This window comes from Dreissena polymorpha, chromosome 7 (assembly GCF_020536995.1).
Source record: "Dreissena polymorpha isolate Duluth1 chromosome 7, UMN_Dpol_1.0, whole genome shotgun sequence".
Taxonomy (NCBI): domain Eukaryota; kingdom Metazoa; phylum Mollusca; class Bivalvia; order Myida; family Dreissenidae; genus Dreissena; species Dreissena polymorpha.
The window spans coordinates 1835306-1853937 of record NC_068361.1 but is presented as its reverse complement, the minus strand read 5'-3'; the positions used below and the strand labels follow the sequence as shown (position 1 = coordinate 1853937).

At 32.8% G+C, this 18632-nt stretch overlaps 1 protein-coding gene across 9 annotated transcripts; it reads right to left on the bottom strand.

The window, feature by feature from the left end:
* Positions 1-2000: 2000 nt before the first annotated feature.
* On the bottom strand, positions 2001-8728 carry LOC127838892 (neurogenic locus notch homolog protein 2-like). Of its 9 annotated transcripts, none has more exons than XR_008030021.1 (11): positions 8620-8728; positions 7392-8525; positions 6999-7103; positions 4698-4811; positions 4043-4131; positions 3838-3894; positions 3528-3615; positions 3317-3414; positions 3057-3125; positions 2694-2800; positions 2001-2372 (listed from the first exon to the last, which is right to left on the bottom strand). XR_008030021.1 is itself a non-coding variant. In XM_052366948.1 (11 exons), exons 2-11 carry the CDS (start codon positions 8182-8184, stop codon positions 2314-2316), a joined length of 1584 nt encoding a protein of 527 aa, XP_052222908.1. In that variant the 5' UTR covers positions 8185-8525; positions 8620-8728; the 3' UTR covers positions 2001-2313. The 9 variants fall into 9 exon arrangements, 6 of the variants coding, with proteins under 6 accessions (XP_052222908.1, XP_052222909.1, XP_052222910.1 ...); XR_008030022.1 differs by having other exon boundaries at positions 2694-2805; positions 3071-3125; XR_008030023.1 differs by having other exon boundaries at positions 2001-2101; positions 2694-2805; positions 3071-3125.
* Positions 8729-18632: the final 9904 nt, after the last annotated feature.

The window sequence follows — 18632 nt, the reverse complement described above, 5'->3', positions numbered from 1 at the left end:
TATTGTTGCATCCCCGCTATGTACATGCGGACTTCATGAAACGACGTCACAATGAGTTTTGTAAGTCGGAGCAATGAAGAAAACCTCAACATATTGCTTATTAAAATAAACATAGCTATGCAGCGTCTGATTTTTATTATTTAAAAAGTCTACTTGCATGTATTGTGGATATGTCAAAATTAGGCCTTTGGAGATAATTACCACATTCTGCCTTTTACACCAATACAATAGTAGTTTGTTTGGCGTGTTGTTGTTTTCGTTTTCTACGTGTGTTTGCATCATTATTCATACACATGTCATTTTCTCTACACATCAGTATACATATTGTTAAATAATATTTGAGATTTTGATTATGAGTTTATAAATGTATCAGATACTTGAGAGAGAGAGAGAGAGAGAGAGAGAGAGAGAGAGAGAGAGAGAGAGAGAGAGAGAGAGAGAGAGAGAGAGAGAGAGAGAGAGAGAGAGAGAGAGATGTGTTACATGTTTGTGGTAAACATTTACAAAAACCGCTCTGTTTCACCGATCCAGAGATCCCCGGCTAAATTCCTGAGCGTCGCACTGAAAATGTTGATGAACACAAATAGCGCTGCCAAATTTGATAGACTTAACAAGGTTTCGAAAGGCCCATTTTATAAATTGTGATTTCGGGATACCGATTACAAATATCTCTGTAAAATCTTCATACACGTGAATCTGTAACCTCAAATAATGAAACTATGATTTGTATCGACCAGTTTAGTCATGCTGAAAAAATTGATCGATATCTGTTTTGAGCGCTGAAAACAAGTGGACATTACTTTAAGTGTTCCAGTGCAATATATTGTTTATTGACTAATTTAAATCACAAAAAACGAATTGGCAGGAATATGCATATACGATTGCGGGCGAGCTTTCGGAATGCTCGATGCTTGCAGTCCCGGTATGCAGGCACCATTGTCATTTTATTAAACTTAATATTTCATACCAGTTTTGCAATAATCCACTTTATTTTGTATTAAATTATGGTTGCCCCAAATCACACAATTAATATTATTTTTATTGAAATATTTTGTTAAAAATTAAGAAAATAGAAATACTGAGTTACGCCAAAAAGTTGTCCTACTTTTTATTTGAAATTAGTTTGAAACGTCACGCAGCAAATCATATTGTACATACAATTTGATCGCTAACATGTCGAATTACGTCGTACACGATGTGTACTTAAATGGGATAGTTGTCCCTTGGTCGGTCGTTGTCTTTTGCTGTAAAGTTAAGGTTATTCGCTCTGTATTAACATTATATCTTTCTAAAATAGTACGATCGTGACATCGAGTTTTTGAGAAATCGGCTTATGTTAAAGCCAGACTTGATGACACATGATAGCACTTGGAACGACATTTCGAAGTCTTATGTTAATCTCATTGCAAACACACAAAAAATAAATAAATACATTAATATGGTTTTATTTCGAACAACTATGGATGCACACGTTTCGATAGTGATAAAGTTTGTTCAAAATTAAGCATAAACATGTGATCACATAAAGTTTTACACACAAAGATTCAATTCAAGAATCTAAACAGAACACAGTTATTGACTGATGATAATGAATGTCAAAGTTGTGATAAATTGCGCTAGTATAAGGACAGACCACGCCAAATGTGTCAGATTGCACGTTGTATGATATGCAATTACACTTATTTATTGGCTATAGTGTATGCATGAAGCGTAATTTCATGTTTGCACGATTTATTAAGGACACTTTTATCAAGTAATTAATATATTATTTATTAGCATATCAAACAAGCTTAATATATTATTGAAATAATTAAAGAAATATCAAAAGCCAACGTATTTCATTATCACTACAACAGTTCGATATATGCTGGTGCCTATCGCCAAAAAACATTAGTAGAAGTTGTCTTGTAAAATTGGTAGTAATAGTGTATGTGTAATAAGCTCGCAGATAATGGGCGTTTGTCAAGAGAAATTGAATTTGTGTAAAAATAGGCACCACAATTTTATACTGAACTTTTATTCTTCATATGCACGTATGTACATTTCATAAGCATGCTCAATAAAGACTTTCAATGCTCGGTCAGATGGTTGCCGTGTCATCCTGTAATAACGAATCAGCATATATTATTACGCTATAATTATACAATGGAGAAATACTTATACTCATTCTAAGGTTTACACGAAAATAGATGTATATATATTACTAATATGAACATGAACATTGATGTATAGCAAGTATAATATAAATATACACACTTGCACTCACTGATTTATAATTAACGCAAAATATAATATTTTTAATGATAACAATCTTCATTTGTTCCAAAAATGTATATCTAGACCACAGCTCTTTTCTTCGCATGAACTTGTTGCTGAAATAAGATTGTTACACACAGTAAATTGTCTTTCAACAGTTTATTTATTACTTGTTAACCTTTCAATAATCGTGTTGTAAGCTCCACGTCTACCATTACTTGAACATATTTAGGATATGTATTAATTTTACATGTGTTTAGGCTATGAGATTGAAAACACGTTATTGCTGAATAATGTTCTTATTGTTTGAGTAATAAAATTTGTTCTACTAATGTACCAGAAATTCACGAAGAACATTTTATTTGCAATGATATTATGCACAGAGCTAACATATGTGGTGCATAATAAATGTTTCTTTCAAAACTATTATTGTTTACCAATTATGCCTATTGATTGGTGGTGTGTGCAAGTGGTGTTACAAAAGTCTTGGTCACAACACGATTTGCAGCGCGGCAAGGAACGTTGCAATCCGTTCCCAATAGGGCTGCACTAGAAAAACATTCCGTATGCATTTATGATTACTGAGATATATCTCTATAAGTGTCTGCTGTAAATGTTGAATATTGAAATATTGAAATAAATTATTTTTGCTTGAATTTTTTTTCCAATATTTGCTTTAAAGTAATATGATATTTTATTAAACCGTAGTTCAATACGCGATCTGCATTGAATATAGACATCCCAATTTATCAATTGAAGATATTTTATAGTATTACTTTATAAAAATTATATCAACATACCGGTGAATACTCACACCCAAGCTTGAAGTGTGTGTGATCCAGCCATTCACATTCCTCGATACTGCATGACTAGAAATTAAAATACATTTATATGAAAATGCAAAATAGTTTACACACTTGCTATGATATGAAAGTTTCTGCTACCGGCAGTTATAAAGTGCATTTATTCAAGGACAAACATATTTTAAAATGAATTTGTTAAATAACCATGGCCATATAAAGAACTTGGACAATACAGAATCGTTCATATTTAAACTCACCTGGTGTTTATTACACGGTCTAATTGACAAACGTTGCTGAATGGTTCTAACGTGATTGCAGTCGTAGCACAATGGGCCTCGTTGTCTTGAGACTAAACCTACACAAATATATTAAAAAAATAGTTCTAGCATACGCATATATGATAACGATACTAATAAAAGCTTATAAATCAAGCACATGTGTGTTTTAATGAGTTTTAATAATGCATACCTTCATCCCCACAGCCACGTCCGTTGCAGTAGTCGTTATTGCAACATTCTGCACATTTACTTGAGCTTGGATAATATGTCGAACATATCTGAATCCATACGATCACAATAATAATGCATATATACGGTATAAAAAGTATATGTACTTTATAAATGTATGTCAACTGAAATGTATTAAACACAAATACTTTAAAGAAAGGGCCTGGAGAGAAATCTATGTAGAAACAATGAATTATGAAACTCCCAGATTAGGATCAAATGTTGTTGATGTAGTTAATGAATACATTTAAATATGTTAAAAGTGTACTTACCGAACTATTCGCACATCCCGACATGTACTTTGCATGATTTCGCTTAACCACACACACCTGAAAACAAATTCATTTTATAATTTAGCTATAGATATATTAAAATAAAATACCCAGATGTATTATGTATGCAAACTTGAAAAATATAATGTTGTTTCAACCCTATTCTGAAAAAAAAGAATATGATTTATGAATGTAATCGTCTCACTTCCCCGTCGCCACATTTCTTCACTGTATCACAGAGTTCAAGGTCAGACATGTCTTCACAACTGTAGCATATCAACTGTTCGTTGGAGTCTGAAATTGTAAATATACGCATATTCACAACAATATTTATATTGTATTTTAACAATCTTTGCAACAGTAGATATTTCACAAGTGTTTATAAGAATAAACTTAATTTCTTTATATAAAATATGTCATTTTTTGTTACCGTTTATACTCGTTCTATTATTAATTTTATAAGAAGTATTATTTTACACAAACAATAACATTGAATCTGTTTCAGCATTAAATTATTCTTCCGTTTACGACCAAAACGTGATGGAATCCCAAATAGGGGATGATGGTTAATGTTTACTATATCATAAATCATACAAATTAAAGCTGAGTAATTGAAACATACGCGATTGCTCTCGGAACAAGAAATTAGTCAAATGTGTGAATATAACTAGGAAAAGTGTCTGCGTTTATTATCTTTATGGGGTCATTTAATAAGACGGAAACCCAATTAACTTGTTTTTTTTTAAACGATCCCGTACTATATTAGGGTTAATGTATTTTCTTATTTGGGAATATTTATTGTGGTTTGTTCAGATAATATAATTGGATGTTGAGAAAGGTGAAACAACACTATTACTCACCGATTTCACAATTCCTTCCACTGAAGCCAGCTGAGCATGTACAGGTGTAAGCATTAACATCATCTGAACATGTACCACCGTGAAGACATGGGGAGGATGCACATTCATTGATATCTGGAGAACATGTTATAGCTTGGATGTATATGTGCGCAAGCACGGATGATGACATTTTATCTGTATATTACTACCTTAAACGGAATATGTGTTAGGTCAGTAGCAATTACTCAAGGTTTAAGCTCTCTATCCTAAATACTTTTGAGATATGCGTCACATAAGGAAAAATCTATAAGCCCTCTATTCTTTCAAATACTGCACGGCAGAAACTTTCAAATCATGCCAATGAAAGCGATTGGTCGGGTTTCATGAAAGTCGAAAGACGTGATCAAAATTAAACAAGAGGGCCAAAGACCCTATGTCGCTCAACGTTCTGAGCCGTTTTTGTTGGTAACCTTTCTTCATACCAAAAACCGTTTTCACTCGACTGAGAACTCAGCAGATATCTAATTGAACCAGGACCAGAGCAAGTTTTATGAATATATGGCAAAAAAGTGACTTAAAGAATGTAAACTAGTTTTCTCTTAAGCCATAAAAGGGAAATTGCCACGCCTCATGTGGTCGCGTTTTGTAACAAACAGTAACCATTTTTAAGGCATTGCAACGATTAATTTATTAGCAAGCTTCATGAAGACTGGACATACATTGTTTCACTATATCAATCTATTCATAATTGCTCTAGCCCCTAGCGGCAATGTTTTTAAAAGAATTAGAAACATTGTTAAACTCCGCCGAATGTTTTGAAAAAAATTAATACAGAGTTTTGGAGTATTCTAACACAAAAACATCGAAAAGTATTTGTTTGAACATAATAAAAGCTATAGAAACGTGTTTTTCTTTAATCGAAATTGGAAAAAGTAAAAGGACATCTGTTCAGTTGCGTAACCAATACTCGTATTGATTCCGGTGCTTTGATTGAAATCAAAAGTATGTTTTTTGAAAACATAATTAAAAATGATGTTAACACAGTCATTACAATACATGAAGAAGCTAGTTTATATGACGGTTCGTATGTTAAGTTAGTTTCATCCCCTTTACAAGAATACTCGTATAGTTACATGTGACTCAAGTTAAAATAAAATAATTTTTTTTGCATGTTACGAGCAATTTTTCTGGTTATGTTACATGATAATTATATATTTGTCTTCACCCTTCTAGCATCGATACTTTTAAGTAACACAAGAAACAAGTTAAACATGAAATTTTCTGTATAGACAGTTGCCAAAACTTCGGTTTTATGAGAACATCGGAATCAAAATATAGAGGTGCGCACTTTCAATTATGGGTAATATGTTTTTTCCAGCTCTCTGCAGGTTACATCAATAGTTGTTTTAACTGAGCGTGACAAATGTTAACAAAATTGCTTTTTTATAAAATGCGTCTAAAACCCATATTATTTCGAAACAATCCGAGACACACTCTTGAGGTGCGTATTTTCACAGCCGGGCAAATATTCTTGTAAAGTTTGTTTTCAGACCACACTCATTTTCGAATTCAGTATAGTATTAAAAAATATATATTCTGAGCATGTGTCATGAATATATGACGAAGTGTGACCTAAGTAAAATATGTTTAACACACAGGAACCATATTAACGATATCATACTTATTTTCTTAGCACAATTCATGAAGACTGCACGCACAATGTTTCACGATAGCGATTTATGGAAAACTACCCTAGCCTAAGGCGACCTTTGCTTGCATTTTTTTATAAAACCAAACAATTATCAAACTCCGCCAAAATATCATTGGATCACATACATATTATACAACGAATGTGACTTCTGGAGTATTCTGATTGTTTCATTAAAGCTATACAAGAAAGACTGCTTTTCGATATACTGATCTATTTTCAAACTGGGGATTGTTCAACAGTATGTTTCGGGAGTGCTTAGACGGTTGCACTATAGACATATGAGGAGATACATCATCCACTTGCGGCTAAGTTTTTAACTGACGGATGGCGGACAACTGAATGCGAACGACACAAGATAGGGGATAAGACAATGTTAACATAAGCATTCTATGCTTAGATGAGTTAAAAAAAGTGTTGTGTTTATTTTGTGATGGCCATTTTCAGATGAACGTTAGAAATAAGACGGAGCACCAAATCTGCTATCTAGAGGTGTTGATGTCTCTCAAATCAGCCGATGCAATATTGAGATTCCTTCATTTAAAAATACTGAAAGGGATTTCCACATTCTTTTTAAAGATGTTCCAAAAGATTTACGAAGCCAACTAACCCACCGGTTTCACAGTTCCTTCCACTAACGCCAGCTCGACATATACAGGTGTAACCGTTTGAACATGTACCACCATACAGACAGGGGTTAGATGCACAGTCGTCAATATCTACAAAATACTTATAGCTTGATAGTGCATGCACTAAAAATGAAGTTATTGCTGCATATTGCTATATTTAAACAAACACATAAATAACGTTACTTGAAAAACGCTTTTAAATTATTATTATTAAATATCAGTCATACTAATAAGGATAATTATACAGACGTTTATGCTTCGACAGTTACTAGAAGGCATTGATATTTACAGGTCTCAAACGGTAAATTAAGTAATTTCACATAAATTAATTTGTGATGTTTGCTCACTACACAACGTACATAAATTATAAGTATTTACCAAAGTTTATCCAAGCAGGGTAACCGTATGCGCCATCATTGTTCCAAATTCCAAATACAATTAATCCGAACACAACATGTGTATCTGTCGATGTCATCACATGGTTTCCTGCGGTAATTCTGAACGTAAGGACTGTATAATTGTTCAATGGAAGTTCCACATGAACCGTATCAACAAGTCGATCATTTGGTGGTTTTCCGTTTAGACGAAGTGATTGCGATGTGGAAGAGATTATTGTCACGGAAACATAGTGATTGTGGTTTGTGTAGATTTCTGGTACAACAAAATAATACGAGTTCATAAATTGACGAATACCCGGGATTATTGTCATGTACACTTGATCGTTTTTGTACTGTATGACGGTTATCGGTTCCTGACTAGTGACAACTAAGGGCAAATAATTTGGTGCAGATTCCAACCATTGATTTGCACCCATCTTGGTGCAATTTTCAACCAGTGCGTCTTTAACACATACCGTGTTATTACTATGACTACTGAATATACGAACCATGAATTGGTTGGACAGGATGGGCGGAATGATGAAATGCTTTTGAAAGGCATTACTTGGAATCATTTGTTCAACAACCATATCACAATTACCGGTTGGTTTAGAGATTTGTACACATGACGCTCCGCTCACAACAGATACGGGTTTACTTGACTGGACGATAGTTGGATCGCTTGAATCGGACGCTTCCTGATAGATGTCCAGCCAGTTTAGTGTATTTGATATCGATGTGCCGTTAGGAAATGATATATTAACCTCAGTGTTCGCAAACGCTGATATCACCATAAATAGTAAATATAATATACCCTTTCAAGAGATTGAACAGGCAGGCATAGGTATGTCTCTTCACTTACACCATGATAATATGTGGTAACGTAAACCGAAATATCAACTGTTGATTTAATATAAACACCGGTTCGACCTATCTAAGTGCCGAATAGCAGAAAGACTATCGCTGAACGAAGTTGAGAATGTTCTATTGAATGAGATGGTGGTATTTATTCCCCGATATGGTACGTATACTTCAACGTTCCCATTTGTACTAGAGGCAATATCTAGATTTAAACTGCAGTCAACCCGAGGACGCCAGCTCAGAAATCCAATGACAAATTCCCTTCCAGTGGTGGCTGGAAAAAATAGGAAATTAAATGTATATTGCAGAAGGCGACCAACAATATAAATTAACTTTCGACAAAAATGCATGGAAACTACATTACTTACATTGAAGAGCATTAGTGCAACCAAGAAGGGAAGCCAATATAACCCAATAAATAAGCCACATGTTGTACCGCCAACAGCACAATGAGATACAAAATTAAACGTACAGCCTTATAAACGTTAGATAAGAAACACTGCGTGTCTATTTGAATCATTTCGACGCAGGTCAAAGTTCATTATAATTCGTTATATAATATTTTAGTCGTAGTGTTTTCCCAGGAGGTCAAAGGGCAATATAATAAAAAAATGCATTTTTACGCGCATTTTAGGGTTAAACTGGCACAAACGTTCCGTGAGGACCTGGTTTTGGGATAAACATGAAATCGCATGAGAGGCAGTTGTGCGAAAAATATAAGCAAGCACATTTAATATTTAATTATGTATTTAACTTACTTTCCTTTTTTTAAATATTAATATATTTAAATGTACATTTAAGTTCCATGATCATGCTGTTTCAGTAAACTGTCCACCACAACAAACATAATAACGCGAAATATACATATGAATCCGATTATACACATTTCCACTAACATATAAATAAAACATTGTTTGTCTTACTAAGTCCGATCACACATTCCATTGACCGGTTTATGTGTTCTGTCATTTGTTATAGAACAATTTATAATATATATTTGACAATAATGAAACATATTTCAGAATTATTTAAATAGGATCAGCGATCATAACTTCTAATTCATATTTACTATCGTTCTGAACGTTTTTGCATTTTTATTTCAGTTGAGTATTACAAAAGATATGGAGGATGTGTACACCAATCGTTAACCGGATGTTACACGCATACTTCTGTCAACACACCGTTTTGTAAAGACAACAAACAACAACTCCTACATTTAATTAACCTTTCTTTTCAATATATGTTCTGATTATTTGCCGTAACTTTTTGTAAAGAATAATGGTGTGTGTAAATCATTTAATGATGTTATATGCTTTCTAAAGATGTATGATAATGAATTAGTGATTATCTCAGTTCTCTTAGAATAAATTTGATTCTCCAAATAATTGTTCATGTATGTTATGATTGTAAATTAAATAGTGAAATATTCAGAAAATTCTGGTTAAATATACCTACTCTACGCTTTGAAGAGATTCGCAATCGCTGAGCTAGGATATTTTCTCTGACAATTTTGATATTAATGGTGAAATAAGATGTAATGCGGAAAGTGGTCACACATTTTTAACATTAAAAATTAAAATGATAATCTGAAGCAAATACAAAAATAAGATATAACAAGAAAATACTATGTTTTGATCTTTGGAATCTACGTGTGACCTTGAACATTAACGATGTCTTCAGAGTCGTTGGCGTCAAACAGCATTTAGTCCAATTTAATACATGTACTTAGTTGTACTTAAATATTTTTATGCAGAAGGAAATTTTACTTCTATCAAGCGATATTTGACAGTAGACTCATATATGTTTACATTTTATCGTAAAGCATGGCACTGAGAAACACATCTGGTTATGTACGCTAACAAACTTCGAAGTTGTTCAGCGTATTATGGTTTCAGAGTTCGGTAAATGTTCGTGATATTATTTGATAAATGTTAAAGCCCACACAACTTCCGTGAATATATCGTCATGACGCGTTTTGTTTCAAACCTATTCTGTGTACTAATTATACCGCACTTGTTGTGTTTGTCCGTGAATACTTACTGCAAAATCAAATTACAAGTTGCGTTTAAATTGCATCCATTTTTGATAGAAATTCTGTAAAAACGCCGAGACACCCTCGTCCATTTTCTAACTTTGGATACCCTTTGTTGCCTGGTAAAACACTTTACCTTAAACCCAAAAGAAAGACTAGAACACCAATTGAAACAGACTATTGGATATCTTGTCCCAATGTGCTGTCAATTGATACAACTATTAACAATAAAATTATAAATAATTTTTTAATTGCGTTCCATTACAAGATATGTACTTGAAAAATACCAATAATTCGCCAGTTTATAATATCTTACATTAACAGAAGAGCATGACTATGAAATGAATTGCGCTAATGTGTTCGTGTTTAACAAATATACATAATGTACATGAATCACGAATTTGTTTATTGGATGATTCCAAATAATTCGTCTCGCCCCCCCACATGTACTTCATTTAGGTGTGACATCACGATTCAATTCTTATAGGACATATTGTCGAACGAACGTTCAAAAGAACGTTTTAGAACGTTAAAATAAAGTGGATGGACTGTCACAAACGTCCCCGTTTTGTGTTCGTTTATTTGCTTTTTCAGTCATAACACGGAAGAAAGGTAACATACTAAGGAAAGTAACGGTTGTCGTAGGTTATACCGTGCGTATTCGATGAATTTACTCGTTGTGGTACAATAGATACATATATCCATTTCAACTATATATCATTAAACCGAAAATATTTATATTAATAAACATTGACAATATATTAAACGAATCGTCGTTATATGGCACTCATATTACATATATATTGACTCAATTTTAACATGATATATTGGAAATATTTGTGAGTTGAACCAATGTTTTCTTATATTGAAAAACTTGTCGATATATTAAACCAACAAACCTTTTATAAATCGGACATACTTACAAATGAAATCGGTTTCCTTTATGGATGGATGGAAAACGGGCACAATGACTAATAAGAATTCTGAAGAAACAGCGTAAATAAGATTTAATAAATAATAACGCATAGCTTAAACACGTACATGCATACATCTAAATGTTACTTTTCTTCTTTTTTTACTGTTGTTTGTTTTCATAATTATGCTGAAACTTGAATGGGCAATTTTACGATTAAACGGTTTGAGAAGTAAGTTTTCATTATTTCAGTCATCAGTATTCATAATGCTCATTTTAATCATTTAAAAGATGTCAAACCTATGTCTCTCTACAAACCAAACGATATGAAACTTTTAGTAATATTCATATAAGAAGTAACATTATTTGTTTGACATTTATGTTTTGTTATGTGATTTGTTCTTCTTTAAAATTGTACAAAGCGAAAACATGCACATAATTGTTTCAAACATGTTTGGTTTTAATTATACATATTGAATACGTCAACATGACCTGGTAGTTGTGTCTAATATCGTTCTTATCAGATTGTGTTCGTCGGTTTAAACTCGTTAAAGGACAACCAATCAAAACGCTGAAAGGTGTCTGATAAAGCGAGAATGAAGCGTTTTTTTTTTCTACTTTGTTTTCACTTTATGGACATCCTCAAATTGTTATCAGTCAAAAAAAAGTGTGATGTACTTAAGAAATCTGCTTCATTTAACATAAATATGGTTCTTCTTTTTGCATATTTATTAACACAAAATGTAATTGCTTTCACTAACAACAACTTTGTGATTCAAATGTGGACATGTATACATGTTTACACATTAATACATACCGTAACACTTCGGACAACTGTTTAGTCTCTCGTCCGTTATGTAGTATAGAGTAATATTATTCGTCGTTCTGGCGGACTGTTGAGGTAATTAAATAAAGAATCAAAGTACTGACAGTACTGGTGTGACGATGCTTTTGAGAGGATGGATATAAAAGCATCAAGTTAAGTTTATCTACATCACCACAATCACCACAATTGTGTATGTTGGTACGAAAAACAAATTTGGTACAAAAAAATGCGAAAAAAAATTGGGTATGAAAACAAATTTGGGTACGAAAAAATATTTGGGAACCAAAAAATTGGGACCGAAATTTTTTTGGGTACGAACAAAAAAATTGGGGATGAAAAAAAAATTGGGTACGAAAAATTTTAGGTACGGAAAAAAAATTGGGGGAACGGGAAAGTAGTACCTGTGGGGAACTTGACCCACACTCGCACGTTTTCGGCCCTTTCCGTCAAACATCAGATAAGTTCCTCGAAGACAATTCTATAAATACACATTTCGGAAGCAGTAATGCGGTCCTACCTACGCGCGTCAAAATGTAAGCGAAATATGTACACAAGTCTGTCAGGAATGATTGAATTAACGAAGAAAATCGTGTATTGATGTAAGTTTTTTGACGAAATGTGCAGAAAATATATTAAACAAGAGCTGTGTTTGTGAAACACAATGCCCCCTGCTGCGCAGCTTTGAACCCATATATTTTACCTTTGACCTTGAAGGATGACCTTGATCTTTCACCACTCAAAATGTGCAGCTCCATGACATACACATGCATGCTGAATATGGAGTTGCTATCTTCAATATTGCAAAATTTGACCTTTGACCTTGAAGGATGACCTTGACCTTTCACCAATCAATATGTGCAGCTCTATGAGATACGCATGCACGCCAATCAGGGTTGGCACCAATCGACCGCCCCCAGTTTTAACCGGCGGTTTTTACCGGTTAAAACCGCCCCGGTCAATACTCCCGAAGTGGTCATTACTGGTCAATACTGGTCGATTGAACTTTACCCCCAATTTTAATTTATATTCCATGCCTAATTAAACAATATTGATAATATAAATTAAACAGACATGTTGCCAATAATGTCTTAAGCTATTAATACCCACTATTATACCTGTTCATGCAATTTTTTGGCCAATCTCTCAACATTTTGCAAATAAGTCAAAGTTGGTCAATTTGATTTTTCTGGTTGATTGAATTTTTTTCCAATTCTAATGAATTATGATGCTCATATAATTCTGTACTTGATTCAACAAGAACCTGTCAATTACTGTGTATGAGTTGTTCCTCATACCCCACTGTCCCCACAGTCTTCTATCAGTCTTCTCACCTATACAGGTTGGGGCAGCCAAAACTGATAATAGGGCCTTAAATGGCACCTTTTTGACACAATCCTTACTTGTCATGTATTTTTGCATTGATTTCTTTAAATACTTTTTTAACAAAATAGTGTAAAAAACTTTAATTTTTATTGATATAAGAATAAAAAACATAATAAGAAATAATTATTAAAAGAAAAAAACAATTGAAAAGAGTAGACCCACAATTGGAAATCATTATTTATTGGCAAAATCAAGAACTTTTTTTGTTTATTCATTTGAATATCAATTGAACTTTTTAATATGAAAGGGAAAAAACACCTCTAAATACAGAAAGGAAACAAGTTAGAAGTACCTATTAAATTAATAGCAAGTACAATGTAATCTTCTTGTGTGAGTGATATGAAATAGCCTAAGGGCAGATTTGCTTAATTGTCAATATCAGAGACATAACACTGCATGCATTTAATTACCAACTAAGAGGCTAGATTTATAACCCTAGAATACACAAGAGTTCTGTTTGTCCATCTGCTTATCATATAGATATATCAATAGTTAAGTGAAATGGTACCTACAATAGTAATAATACTTTAGTAACAGATGTGATACACTGAGATAAAGATATTGCCTTAGTCCTTATGTATTTGAGGCTGTTTCCATAAATAATAAAGAAGTAACTTTTTACAGCTTTAAAGATTTTTTTACACTAAATAACTCAGAAAAAAGTTTATCAATTACAGAATAATTATTGATTTAATATAAAATGGCTCCTTTGTAATGTTTAAATGCTACAATTTTCAATCGACCAGTATTGACCAGTAATGACCAGTATTGACCGGTTTTAACCGGGTATTGACCGCCGGCCCGGTCAATACTCAATTGACCGGTCAATATGCCAACTTTGACGCCAATATTGAAAAAGTTATGGCCAATGTTAAAGTTTTGGGACAGACAGACAGACGCTTTATATTTGACATTTGACCTTGAAGGATGACCTTCACCTTCACCTTTTACAACTGAAAATGTGCAGCTCCATGAGATGCACATGTATGCCAAATATAAAGTTGCTATGTTCAATATTAAAAAAGTTATGGCCATTAAAGTTTTCGGACGGACGGACAGACTGACACACTGACTGACTGACTGATATAGGCCACCCTACCGGGAGCATAAAAAACAATGGCGATATTTTTCTCAGCCACATAATTGTATATAGTTTGATATCACAAAATGAAAGTGAAAGTAGAACTGTAAAAAATGACAACCTGTCAACGTGTTGTTTTTGCTGGCACGAGAGGGTGATTACACTCAATGTGTTCACATTTTGACCATAGGCTTTGTCAATGACCTTTATAGTATGGGTAGCTTTGATATTATTTATTGCTATCATGTAACTGATTGTGTATATGTTTACAATACACAAAGCATAAATAATGATATAAATATACTGATTGAGCTTATAATAATCTGAGAACTATAGCCAGGTCAATTAAGGACTTAAAATACAATTTTGTGTCCTGTTTCCATGAAGAAATTACCATGCATGTCCTAGATTTCAAATTCAAGGCCCTGGTGTGACACAATGGTAGCATTACTGTTAAACTGTTACCAGGCTTATGAAATTAGTTTTTATTGAACTATCTAAGGAAATCTAAATCAGGCACTGATTTTTCTTGTTTTAATACAGTCATAGAACAGTTGTGGCCTCTGGGTAATGACCAATTTTTGCTTACTTGTCACACCCTTAAAACTTTCCACACGTCTATAATAGCAAATCTGGATTTAGGCGATCTTCAATGGTACATTTAAACTTTAGCTCTGTTACAAGAGTGCTGGTAAAGTCCAGTCACATATTTAAATCTAGGCCATGTCAAAATCAAAGTGTCAAAGACAAATGAAAGATGCGTTCATTAATTATTGTCCACCCTTCCCAAAATAAAATACGCTTTTTACAAAAATACGCTTAAAAAAGTGTATTTTTTCTGCGCTTTTTACTAAAAGTGTTTTAATTCTGGACCTTTTTCCTTAGTAAGTGCACTAAAGTGCATTTTTTCTGAATCTTCATTTTCTTCAAGCGTATTTTTCTGTACTTTTTTATCTAAGAAGTGTATCTTTTTCAAAACAACTGTATCTTTTGTAGACAAAGCGTATCTTTTTATGCAATAAGTGCATTTTTGTGCATTTAAGTGTATCTTCTTATTTGTCAAAAAATACGCTTTCTGTACAAGTGTAATTTCTTTAAAATAAGTATAACTCTAATATTCTGTGTATTTTTAATCATTTGACTTACTCAGAACACTATAGGAAATAACTGAAGTTAAAGGACAGCATTGTCTTTAATAGCAGGCTTGTACTGAATTCTTTCTTATCTTCACATTATATTAATGGTCTTATTGTTGAAATTTGTCTGCTCATAAAATTAAACAAAAAAATTAAACAACCCACATAAGTGTTTTTTTTAAAGTTTATTCAAAACATGAAATACGCATTATATAACTATGATGTGAGAAGTCATTAAAATAAAAATGTAATTATTACCTATCTATCTATTTTGTATCTGTCTGTCTATTCTAATCAATATTAAAATATTAAAAAATATCTGGTTAAATAACAATTATGAATTAAGTCAATAAATAACACTTTCCAATAAATTGAAATAAGTGTAAATGTTCTGTCAAATACAAATATGTTTAAAAGCAATATTTTCAACTGTTGCCATTCACATTCAGTTTCATATGATACCATCATATCCATTTTCTTAATTTGCAATAAAATAATAAGATGCCAAACATGACCTGTGTTACATAAACAGTCAACAAACCTAAAAACACCCCTTTTCACACCACTAACAATAAACAGATAACAATCTGTCAGGCATTCAGAGTTAAACAGGGTACTGATTATCTAGGGGCAGATAAGGCTACTGATAGGGGTTGCCCAGACATAAGGCTGGAATGAGGTATAAGACTTTTGATTGGTTCAAATTTTTGCACATGAAATTATTTGAAAACAACAACTTTTGAAAAACAAGCTGGTTTCAGCAATTGAATATTGAGCTAAATTAAATTAAAATTGAGACTTATAATTGTTCTGTAAAATGTATTGAAATACTGTCAGCATGAAGTTTTGTGTGATGAAAACAATGTGTTTTTTACTACGATTTGGAAATCAACAATAAGTTTGTTGGAAAACAGGTTCAACTGTGTTTTTTTTGGAATACTGAAGAACAGTTTTAACAGGTTTGTATTGTCATTTCTTCATCCTTTTTTTATTTAGTTCATTGAATTAATTATGATCATTATTATATTTATGTATTGTCACTGGGAAATGTAAATTGATAAGTTAATGTATTGCAATTTAAAGGAAAAACAACGCAATTTGAAGCAAATATAGATAAACATACACATGACAAAGTGTAAATCTCGTGTACAGTGAATTGTTGTGGTTGTGTTTTATGATTATTGTCATCTTTATTGTTATTTATAGATATTTCTGGTTATTACTGAACAGATTTCTTTCCCTCATATTTTAATGTTGAAGGTTAAACTCTTGCCCCAAGAGAAAAAAGGGTTATCATACTACTTGATGTATGGACTTTTACACCAGGCTTTTACCCTGCACGAGCTGGCCAACTTGAGGGGAACTGAATTGGGAAAACCTTGCCCTGTCCTTAACAAGAAAGCTGGATTTGTTGAGAGGTAAAACAATACAGGTTATTGCGTTTTAAAAGCGTCACAATTCTGACCAATGTGACAAATATTTTTAGAGTTTGAAATGTGATGAAAGTAAATTACAAGCTTTGGAAAATTACCAATTGTAAATATTTTGTCAAAACTCCTTTTCTTTTTTTTTGGTTCCAGAGTATCATTAAAACTGAAATCCAGCATGAAACCAGGGAGGTGAAGGCCATCGCACAGGCCATGTGCCGACTATTCACTCCCCACCAGCTTATGACTTGCTCCATGAAGGGAGCAACAACTAAAACGGGGTCACCAAGATCAAGCATATCAAAATATATTTGATTTCACATTGCATTTTTTGTGATATTGTTTAATAATGTATATTATTGACATGTTATTTTTCATTGTAAAAATGAATGTAACCCAAAAAGTATGGGGACAGGGAAACATGCTGTTAAAAATGCCTGATTGTATGCTGTTATTTCGTTGAATGTAGATATGTTATTTAATGTTAATAAATATGTTTATTTACAAAGTTTATTTGCTGTACTTGTTTCAGTTCATATTTAAACTGGTCACTTTTCATATCCAAATGAATGTATCTTTAAAATACTCAATTTTCAAAGATACACTTAAGTGTATCTTTATCTTTATCTATCTTGAAAATACTCGTTTTAAAAAGATACACTTGAGTGAATTTTAAGTGCACTAATACGTTTAAAAATACACTTGAGCGTATTTTTTTATAAAATACACTTGAGTGTATTTTAAGTGCATTAATACGCTTAAAAATACACTTGAGCGTATTTTTTATAAAAAACACTTGAGTGTATTTTAAGTGCACTAATACGCTTAAAAATACGCTCGAGCGTATTTTTTTATAAAATACACTTGAGTGTATTTTAAGTGCACTAATACACTCAAAAATACGCTTGAGCGTATTTTTTAGTATAAAAAAAATACACTTGAGTGTATTAATGCACTTAATTAACGCAGTTAAAATGCACTTAAATACACGTGAAGTGCAGTTTCTGGGGAACAAATAAAACTGAAGCATATTAGTGCACTTTAGTACACTTAAATACACTTAAAAATACACTTAAGCGCATTAATACACTTGAAAAATGTATTCTTTGAGAGAAAAATGCAGAAAAAAACACTTTTTTGCACAGAAAAATGCACTTGGTAAAGTGAATAATATGGTGCCAATACCGCTGCGTTTTATGCGCATTAAATGCACATTTAATGCGCATTAAATGCGCATTTTACACACTTTTTCGGGAAGGGCAGTTGTTTACTACTGCTGTAAGTTTTTATATAATATGACTGATGAACATCATGTGAGAGAAAATTCACATTATCATTGTATATCAGGTTTAGCAACCTTTTAGATAACATAGTATGCTAGTTTTCAATGTCGCTTCTGGGGATCGAACCCGTAGGGCTTTTAGGAAGATTCTGAAAGTTTCGATCACTCGAGAGCAACCAAACCAAAAATTAAGTCAAATATTGCTGACTCGGTTTTTTGAGTCGGTTCATGACGGATAATGGAGCTTGATTGGTCATTGTCGGCTCTGGTACTACTTACATGCACCCCGTGTACTCTTAAG

Excerpts from the sequence above, each read along its gene's own strand:
- LOC127838892 (XM_052366948.1), bottom strand. The coding sequence starts at position 8,184 with ATGGTGATATCAGCGTTTGCGAACACTGAGGTTAATATATCATTTCCT. Across the intron at positions 4,812-6,998 it reads TGGAAGGAACTGTGAAACCG|ATATCAATGAATGTGCATCC; the intron begins GTGGGTTAGTTG and ends CATGTTCTCCAG. Across the intron at positions 3,895-4,042 it reads AGAAATGTGGCGACGGGGAA|GTGTGTGTGGTTAAGCGAAA; the intron begins GTGAGACGATTA and ends ATTTGTTTTCAG.